General features: G+C 39.2%; 1 protein-coding gene across 4 annotated transcripts in view; it reads left to right on the top strand.

Moving 5' to 3' along the window:
- The window catches only part of LOC106821250 (serine/threonine-protein kinase TNNI3K-like), a 25,536-nt gene that overhangs the window by 5,717 nt on the left and 9,356 nt on the right, over positions 1-10,463 (top strand). For 2 of the 4 annotated variants that reach the window (XM_014825969.1, XM_014825970.1), the window contains exons 4-15: positions 1,231-1,334; positions 2,308-2,405; positions 2,593-2,703; positions 3,366-3,464; positions 3,719-3,851; positions 4,331-4,475; positions 4,865-4,969; positions 5,201-5,292; positions 6,938-7,093; positions 7,344-7,487; positions 8,141-8,291; positions 9,846-9,972. In XM_014825969.1, the coding sequence (XP_014681455.1) occupies positions 1,231-1,334; positions 2,308-2,405; positions 2,593-2,703; positions 3,366-3,464; positions 3,719-3,851; positions 4,331-4,475; positions 4,865-4,969; positions 5,201-5,292; positions 6,938-7,093; positions 7,344-7,487; positions 8,141-8,291; positions 9,846-9,972 (1,465 nt within the window). The remainder of the gene's footprint in view (positions 1-1,230; positions 1,335-2,307; positions 2,406-2,592; positions 2,704-3,365; positions 3,465-3,718; positions 3,852-4,330; positions 4,476-4,864; positions 4,970-5,200; positions 5,293-6,937; positions 7,094-7,343; positions 7,488-8,140; positions 8,292-9,845; positions 9,973-10,463) is intronic. The other 2 variants (XM_014825971.1, XM_014825972.1) reach the window with 2 other exon arrangements.

The following is a 10,463-nucleotide window of genomic DNA, read 5'->3' as shown; positions in this document are numbered from 1 at the left end:
GATAACTTTGGTTAGAAATGCAATTTTATTTTTTACCATCATGTTTAGGAATAAAAAACAGCATAAGTGGCCTATGCACCACAACTTGGTTGGACGTTCATCTTGAATGGAACCCATGCACATATGAATGGTAGTAATTACTGAATCGTATAAATCAACTATCCAACCCATATTCGAAACCTGTTTACATAGGTCTACGGACTCCTTAGTACCTATCTTTTCACTGCATGTAATCGTTGGTAACCAATAGTGGACATGTGGCTGTGTTTATTATTGATTATAATATGAATGTATTATGTTATTGAATTCCTAAGTAATGGACATAGGACCATTGTTCCTCAAATAATTCTATCTATTTTACACTCTGGCCTTACAATATTCTGTGCTGGTTTATGACAGGTGTGAGAATTCTCCCAGTCCCATCATGAAGATGTAGACTGCCCAAGGCTATGTGCGGCGAGCATGTATATACTTCATTCATCATCATTGCTGGGATATAACATGGAGTGTGATTGCACATTTGTACATTAATTATATCATGAGCAGGAGTTAGAGCAGGTCGATATGGGCAATTACAAGTCTAGAACTTACAAATATCCTGCTTGGTAAGAAGATGACAGCTAATGCATTTGAATTCATTGTCCCATTAATCTACTCAAAACCTTGAAACACTAAAAATCAAATAGCACAGTCAATGCGAACACATTTTGTAAACTCGTTTTGATAGCCTAACACTTCAGATGGTTACAAACATATTAGATATCATCTGTGAAAGCATGATTTGCCAAACCCACCACATGTACTATTGGGTTTCCACATTGTGTTGTTATTTCAGAGGAGCGGAAAAGAGAGAATCAGTGAGAGTTACTCTGTTTACGGTCAAGGTCATTAGAGGACCTCAGGTTACATCAGCCGACTGAGCGAAACAACAGCAGGCATGCAGGTTGGCATTCTTGATATTATTTCCCTTTCAAAGACAGTTTTTGCAACCATTTTTTCTTTGCAGTTGATATTCATATCTAGATTAGATTTTCTTCTCAAATTGCTTTGTGTTTTTTAAATGATTTTTCTTGCCAAATATATGCAAGCATTCTACTGTTGTCTTCCAAATACTGCTACATTATATCTCGTAAAACTTATTAATGGGGGTTATAAAGTATAAAGCTATTTTGCTTTATATGGATAGCATGCATATACTTGTGTGAAAATATAATCTTTTCTCTCTTTCAGCCAGAATGATATTTGTAAGGTTGAGCAGTTGGTGACAGAGGAAAATGTTCAAGAGAGATCAGAGACAGGTCTAACTTTGCTACACCTGAGTTGCATCACTGGTGGTGAGAAGTACATCTCATCCCTCCATCTTGAATCCTACACCCTATACCATACCCCCCTGCCTTACACCATACACTGTCTATCATACACCATACACTATATACTATGTACCCTACACCACACACTGTTCACCATCTATCATAGACGGCACACCCTATACCAAACAACATACATGTTACAGCTTTCTTCTATACTGTCATGTTCAGCTTGTTAAATTAGGAAATTGAAATCAATTAAATTTTATTGTAGATGTGTAATATTTAAAGTAAAATGAAACAATTCAAGAGAAAGTTAAATGTAGCACGTAAAAAGTTGGCAATGAAAAATACGTTATTTTCACCTTTAAAGGGAGAGTTTACTCTAGGTTCTAGGGTTATTTTCAGCTAATTTAGGTTATAATTACGCTACATAAAAAGTTTCATGGTTCAATCACCATTTAGAAATATTAAAAAAAATGTTTTAAACTAACGACTACAGTTTGATTACCAACGACGGGGGTGCTCACTCATAAGCGCTACGATCTGATAAGTTGCGCAAAACCACTTTCCAGCCAAGGCTACAGACCGAGGGTGTTTTTTATTTATTCATTTAAAAGCAAAAGGATTGTAATATCTTATAAATGACATATAGTTTCAGTTATAATATGGATAAATTTGCCCTAAAATGAATATCGTTCGGTTAAATAGCATTTAGGTATAAATACAATTGCACTTTTGTGATTAGCCCTCGGTCTGTAACGTGCAAAATATATTGTCAAATACGCAACTTTTTTGGGGGTGGCAGCACGGTCGCGGGTGTCATGGCGCCGTTCAAATTTCGTAGCGTTGATGTGTAATTAATTATAACAATTAAATTAGGTATCTGGTAACAAATACGTGTGGGTATAGATGATTTGTTATACAGTAAGTACAGTTGTATGCAGTAAAATCCTAGAGGCTACTGTCCCTTTAATCTTTTATGTCATTCTCATTATAGGATCGAAACAGCTTATTTCCTTCCTAGTTAGCAAAAATCTGAATCCCTCCATTTTAAGCAAGAATGGATTGACTCCACTGCATCTGGCTTGCTACAAGGTAAACTATGTATATATGACTATGAGGGTGCAACATGAAAATTATTTGGAACTTTGATGTTAATGGTTAAAACACAAAAAGATATTATAACTGTTATTCACTGCAAGCAATATGTTGTACATTGTACATGAGGGTTATACAGTTGATTATTATTGTTTTCTTGCAACTGTGACTGATGATCTTTCAGGGAGATGTTGACTTGATTGATGCTCTCCTTGCTTGTCATACGGACATGAGAAAAGCTGGGTTTGGTGGCGTCTTCCCCTTGCATGTTGCAGCTATGTGTGGCCACGAAGAAGTAAGTGCATGGTAGGGCAAGGATGTAATTATTATCATCACAGTGAAGTAAATATTACCGTGATGAAATCAATCCTACCAAGATGACGCAAATATTATCATGGGGAGGTAATAGATACCATAATCAGGTAAATGTAACTATGGGCCAGGTAACTATTACTATGATGTGTTACATATTACTCAGTGGCTACGCATCCGGTCATCCATTACAAAGCTCAGCACAGATTCCCAAATCCACGTCACGATTAGGCCATGCCCCCTTTCAAATCGTTGATTTTAATGGATTTACTATTGCTTCAAAAGTTACAAAGCACATTTTTTTGATAAAATACCTAAAGGTAAGTAATATAATGGTAAAAACTTATTGTTTATTGTTTTTTACTGAAAAAATATAGTTGTGATCACATAAGAATTACACCTGCCGCGTAGCCTGGGAGCTCTGCATCCGGTAACCGGACGCGTAGCCACGGCCTATTTATTATCATGACGTAAATATTATCATGGGAGGGTAAATATTATCATTAGGAGGTATACATTGACATAATAGGGTAGATATTACCATGAGCAGGCGATTCCGATAAAGAGGAGGTTCATGTAGCTATGATAAGTCTGGGTTGATTTCACATGTGATCAGTGCAAGAATATAATTGGTTCTGCACACAGGTGGTAAGAAAACTAGTGCAGAACACTGCTCTTGTGAATGACCAGGATAGTGTAAAATTTTCACCACTTCATCTCGCCTGCTACTATGGCCACGAAAAGGTAACTAAACTGTCTGGCATAATACAAACAGCCCTAGCTGCAATATTTTGAAAACTGCTATGCTGATGTCTCTGAACTGCTCGGCTAATTTCCTGACAATATAAGAATCCCACATCACGTGAGGTGTGTTTATGATTATATTAACTTAAAATTATTACTGGCTTAGCATGACTTTCTCGCACTAACAATATTCCTTGTATAGTGTTACACGTGTAAAAAAAAGTCTAGATGTTTTGGCTTCTACGTGCATCTAGGTTGTAGAGCTGTTGATTGCTAGCGGAGCGGACGTGAACATAGCGAGTGAAGTTGGCGACCGATCTCTACATCTGGTGGCAGCTAAAGGCTCTCTCAGCATCATCAAGCTGCTTGTAGAGGCATGCGCTGATGGTGAGTTAATCTACCTCATTCTGTGCGCCGACACCTTTGGGGTATGCATGTGCGTTGCACGTGAATTGATGGGGACAAAATACCAAACTACTGTAGGCAGTGCAGAGAGAGAGAAACAATAATGCCAGTACCTAGGATAGAAAGTTCAAGTGACAGAATTACAGCACGGAGAACCCTATTTTAGAAACAGCTACATGGCCCAACTCCCAGCTGCATTCGGGCTGTGTGGTCATAATCACATATGCACACACACACGTATGCACCCACGTACACACGTACAACCCACTTTCTTGCACTCTTACACTATACATACACTGTTTTGCAACATCAAAATATGTTATTATGCATAATAATATTATTACTGTTTTACTGTTATTATTATTATTAATATTATTAATCATCATCATCATCAATAAATTCTACTTACCTTTGTAAAATAATTTGAGGAAAAATTTATCACTAAGTTTTTCTTCATCCAGTGAATGCTAAGGATGTAGAGGAGCACACTCCTATGCATTTTGCTTGCAAGACGGGCCACACTGCGATCGTCTCTTACCTTCTGCAACCAGAACACCTGACAAAGCCACATGAGGCAAACATTTATGGTGACACACCAATGCATTTGTGAGTCGGCGCAGTATAGAGATTGAGCTGTGTAGCGTGTGAGAGAAACAATCCAGCATGCAAAATAAAACATCGTTATTATGTAAGAAGGCTCATATATCCAATTCAGCTTGACATCACATGACATAACATCACACAACATTACCTCATATCACATATCACATCACCTCATGTTGTTGTTTAACAAGTACTTAGTGTAAAATAATACAGACAGTCGTGTAAATGTGTCAACAAAGATAGCATAGCACTGGGAAAACACACAAGAAAACTAGCTATATAAAGCCAAAGCCACAGCAAGGCTTGTGATTTTGAACAGCAAGACGTCTAATACAAATCGGTATGTCTTGTTTAGGAAGGTATGAGGGTTGTGCTCTATTGCTTTGCTTCAGAGCTTGCTATAGTGGAAGGTATGGTCTAGTGAAGCAATTCATAAAGACTGTTGGACTGGGCAGTGTACCCATGGAAAACATCTTCAGTGAGACGGCCCTGCATGCGTGAGTTCTAGACCTTCATGGTTGTATATATGCATGTGCGTGCGTGCGTGCGTGCATGCATGCCTTCGTGCATCTGTGTTAGTGTGTGCATACGTGCGTTTATATATGTGCTATGTACTAGTAATGTTGAAACCTGTAATATAAAATTCTAAATTTTAAATATTCACCCTGAATGTTAAACCGATAATCATTATATGTTAATATTAACCTTAATGATTTTGCTTATTTCAGAGCTTGTACTAATGGCAAGAGTTTGGACCTAATCCAGTTTCTACTGGATCAAAAAGTTAGCATTAACTGTCAAGGAAAAGATGGTCATACTGGTAGGTTTGCTTTAGTGACTTTATAACGTCATTCCTATAGTTTGTAGGTACTTACTTGAGCCTGCTATTGCGCGTGTGTATGTAATATATGTATTTTCTTTACGTGCCATAGATAGGAGCTTTCAGTGATATATGCCCGTAAAGGGTATGAATTTTACCAACAGCAAGGGGTCGTGGTTGCATCCCTAATAACTGAGGTGTCCTTGAAAATTTACTAATGCCAACCTGGTTTTAAACTAGCATGGCTGACCTACCTTGTTTATCTCTGTATCATTCACTTTAATTCCCTTATTTAGCTCATCTGACATAGTCAGATGCAGCTTGTAGAATCACATGATCGTCCGTCCGTGCGAGCGTCCGTCCGTCCGTCCGTCAACAGTTGGGCACAAATCTTAACTGCTCGACGTACGGTCACGATATTCGGGACGTGGGGGGGTAATCCGAAAACGAGTTGGGATGTCGAAGCTGGGGGTCAAAGGTCAAAGGTCAAGAGGTGTAAAAGAAGGGGTACATTCACTCCTTAACTTAAGGTATAGGGAGGAAATGCAGAATTGCGGCACAAATCTAAACGGCTCGACCTAGGCTCGTGATAGTCGGTGTATAGCATCACGGTAGGAAAAGCCATCACTGTGCCGAAATTGGAGGTCAAAGGTCAATGGGCACAGGGAAGATTTTAGACATCTTCTGAGGACATGGTCTGACGGAGCGATTGAAAAACTTTTTTGTTTCAGCGGTGACCTAGCATTTTTATGGCTTTATTGAAAGGACCATGAAATGTACCTTCTGCTGACATGCGAAGAGTAAGTGTCGGATAACCTTTTGACCCTCAAGAGGAGGGTTAAACATGGATTTGTTTACTGTCTGTTAGAAAGAATTTGACTGCCGGGTTTGCTAGTAGAATCTATACATGCCTGGATGTATGAGGCTACAATGTCACAGTGAAATTTCAAAAGCTAAATTTGGTTGAAGAAGGTTTATGCTCCTTAAATCATATAATTTCTATGGCATTCTGTACTGTCAGTATGTTACATGTAATGTATGCCACTGCCAGTGGCCACTGCCATGCAGTGCATGTGGTGGTGGTACTGTGTAGTTTTTGCCTGCGTTAATTGGTTACAGGTGGCAGCTTTCTATTGCAGCCTGTAGGCTTGCGTAGGTAAATGGATGAGTGCTTACCTATTCTGTCTTGCAAATAGTTGTTGCTACTACGTACGATGGGAGCTTCCATCTTTAATCTGAAGACACTTAAACGTACGCGCCATCTCGTGGCAACTTTCATAACGATCCCAACGAACATTCCTTTGAGAAGGTTCCTGATACCATCGCTGTGCATTCCACTGTTTCGGCGTGTATGTGAACACATTTGGGACTAACAGGGTTTACTAGAATCCCACCACTCCACCACAGAGTCACCGCAGTAGACGTTAGATGAGCGCTGTCGCTCCGCGGCACTTGTTTGTTTATGCGTACCATGTAGTCACACATGAAAATTGTTGAAAATTAAGTGGGTTTGATAATCCTTCTTTGAAAGAAATGATTGCCATGGTGCTCCCTCAATCTTGCCGTGGTACTTGAAATTTCTGTTTGAACTAAAGGAAACATTCGCCTTGCTGTAAAATTTAAATGCGAACTTTGTCTGTTTCAGCATTGCACAGTGCCTGTTTTCACGGTCATATCAAGGTCGTGCAGTATCTGCTTGACCATGGAGCAGACATGAACCTGACTGCATACTCCAGTGACCAGAGCAATGGCAGTGAGAAAAAGGAGGAGCAGACCTGCCTGATGTGGGCATATGAGAGAGGTATTACATGTTGGATGTCTATAATGTCGTGTACGAGGCGCATGTCTATAAAATCTGAATATTATCAATTATGTAGCTACTATAACTATCGCAGTTTGCTGTAAAATGGGTTCAGTCATTGTGCATGTTTCTAATGTTAAATTTCTTAAACAGAGGGATATATGCATTGAAAGTGTGTTATCTTGGTTTATGTCATGTCCATTGGAAAAGGCTATAATATACCAGCTGTACCGTATTTTCCAACTGACAGGTCATGATGCCATTGTGACTCTTCTAAAGCACCATAAGAGACCCCACGATCAGTCAGCCTGTGGGGATTACTCCCAGCCTGGAGGGGAGGGCTCATATGTGTCAGTGCCATCACCCCTGGGCAAACTGCGTAGCATGACTAGGGGTGAGAGACTTCTTCTTGCCTCGTATTGGTCCACACTGTCACTCAGAAACTCCATGCTCATTGCTTCATTGGACCCTTTCATGAATTGCTTCAGCTCCAGTAGGAATGCCTTTGTACTTTCATTGGATTTAGGCTTATGACGCATAGCGAATTCTCTCCCCACTTGGTCCTTGCCCTGGGCAAATAGGACCTGATGACAAGATCTGCATGGAAATGAAATCTGAATCTGAACTGCCATCACATGTAGTTAGAGCTACATGTACACCTCCTGTGGCTGGTGCTGTAATCTGCAGGGATTATATTGTGGAATGACTTCATATTTGCTAGCTATTCATACCATGTTGAAGTGCAAACCATGCCCTGCACTAGTCTACCCCTGCAATAACATGTATGATCAGAACCATCTATGTCTTAATTGATAAATTGAGAGTTGTATCAAAATTAAGCTGTATGACATGTGGTGCAGATGTTTATTTCTGCATAAGCTACGTCTATATAATGTAAAATTGCAGATTTATAATGATAACATATATCACATTACATAATATAGCTGGTTAGGCACAAGAATGGCAAATGAACTGTAGGTCATCTGTCTCATGTAATTAAAGCTAGTCCCTGCCACACCCTCACAACCAATGTGCAAATGCTTACAGAGAAGATAGACGTCCTGCGCCTGAGGTCGACGCTGCACAGCCAGTTTCGCATGGTGCTTACTGACATCGAGTGTCTGGAGACGATCGGCAGCGGTTCGTTCGGCAACGTCTACAAGGGCATGCACCGCGGAAAGTTCGTTGCTGTCAAGAGGTGCGATAAAAAATGTTTTTTGGCTTGTTTTTAGCTCACTTTGACATCGTCAATCTGAGCTATTGTCATGGGTCGTCGTACGTCCGTCCGTATGTTTGAAATTGGGTATAGTTGTTATGCTGATCTCCCATTATTAAACGTCCTATTTGAAGCACGCTAGTCGACGTACTTTCAATTTTTTGGCAAAAATGGGAATTGCCATTAGTCAGTTCAGGTTCAACGGATTTTGCTCATTTTTGGTATGTGAATGAATAAGGGCTAGGGGTTTTGATTTTTGAAAATTATGCAAATTAGGTAGGGTTTGGCAATTATATAGCATATTATATAAACACAAACAGTCTGTGGTGTCAAACTCGTCTGGTTTGTTTTACAAGATTTCATTGACAATATCTTTAATGCAAAATTGGTATTTCCTCTCCACTCTGCCGATAAAACGTCTATATTAGAGTAAAGATTTACAAAACATGTCGGAACACAGCATAACCTATTTATTTCAAGCTCCATCGCTACAAAGCGGGTATAGCGCCATCTACGGTCACAAATTGTGATTCATTTTGGTTTATAAATTATTATTGCGATATACAGATGGCAATCGTTTCTATAATGTACGTCGATGGTTGCTCAATTAAAACTGACTTCTTCTTACTCACTCATTTGTGTTCTTTTTTGTGGTGAGCTACAGTGTCATTGACACTTTCATTGTGGTGAACTACAGTGTCATTGACACTTTCATTTTTGTTTGTTAAGAGGTGCGACTGAAACGATGTTCTTTTAACAGTTCAAGGGTTTGCTTTATGGTAAGAAGAGCACCTGAAACAGTGTTTCTTGGGATTATTTTTTGTTAAGAGGTACATCTGAAATGGTGTTCTTTTTGGGCTTGTTTTTTATAAGGTGCACCCAAAACAATTTTTTATTTTTTAGCTTGTTTGTTGTTAAGAGGTGTGCAAGAAATTGTTTTTTGGCTTTCTTCTTAAGAGGTTTGCAAGAAACTGTTTCTTTGGGTTTTTTAAAATGAGGTTTGCATAAAACAAGGAAAATTTTGGGCTTTTTTGTTAAGAGGATTCAATGAAACAATTGTATTTTTGGGGCCTGTTCTTTGTTAAGAGAGGCACATGAAACAGTGAGGTTTTTTTGGTTTAGAGGTTTGCGCAAAACAATGGTGTTTTGAGGGCTTGCTTTTTTGTCAAGAGGTGCACATGAAAACATGTTTTATTGGGGCTTGTTTTTTGGGGTGTGGGGGTTCTTGTTTTTTTTGGCTATCTAAAAGAATCTCAGGTAATGGATACTTTAGCATCATTGGCCAAATAAGAAATCTGACAGTTTTATGATTCGTTTCAGAATTTAGCGAGTGTAGTTACAGTTTAGGTAGATTTTTGCGAGCTTTAAGGTATCAGTTGATAAAATCATTTGTTCTCGACCTCAGACAGAGTCAAGTTATCAACGTCTATAAATAAATATACTATAGGGCTATCTTAAAACATTTATTCACAGTGTCGTTTTCAACCCTTTACAATTAGCATGTTTGAACGCTGTTGGTATGTGTTTATGTTTTAGGTATCGTGCAAATATACTATGTGCCAAATCGGATGTAGACATGTTTTGCAGAGAAGTGTCCATCATCTGCCAACTCAATCATCCATGTGTTATCAAATTTATTGGAGCCTGCCTAGACGACCCAAGTGTAAGTGGGATAAGGTGCATGAATAAATCACTAGTGGTTTCAAAGTGTAGCTGCAAGCATGAAACTGTATAATAATATCTTTAAATTATCAGCCACAGCACACACGCACACACATATACAGGCACACAAAGGATTAATTACTCTACTATATTAATGCACAATCTCCATAAACAGGGTCTCCAACCATTCCGCATTCTGCGGAATCATTACGATTTCTAGGCTTAATTTCCGCACTCCGCAGCGGCAAGGTTATATTCCTCATTTCAGTTGCACTGTATAAAATTTGCACTGATTGTTCGCATTGTTCGCTTGGACACATTGTTTTTTTTTCAGCCGGTGCCTGGCACTGGCCACGCGCTGGTGCAGTAGAGATGCAGCAAGTTTATTAATAGCCGTCACTGCGCGATAGGCTATGAGCCAGACCCCCCAAATTGACCGGTCGGTACCATACAGATGGAGTAAGGCTCATTGTGATTTTTAGCAAGATATAT

This window comes from Priapulus caudatus, unplaced genomic scaffold, assembly GCF_000485595.1.
Source record: "Priapulus caudatus unplaced genomic scaffold, Priapulus_caudatus-5.0.1 Scaffold65, whole genome shotgun sequence".
In the NCBI taxonomy this organism is placed as follows: Eukaryota; Metazoa; Priapulida; class Priapulimorpha; order Priapulimorphida; family Priapulidae; genus Priapulus; species Priapulus caudatus.
Note: the sequence above shows the minus strand (reverse complement) of the source record. Positions and strands in the feature narration are given on the sequence as shown.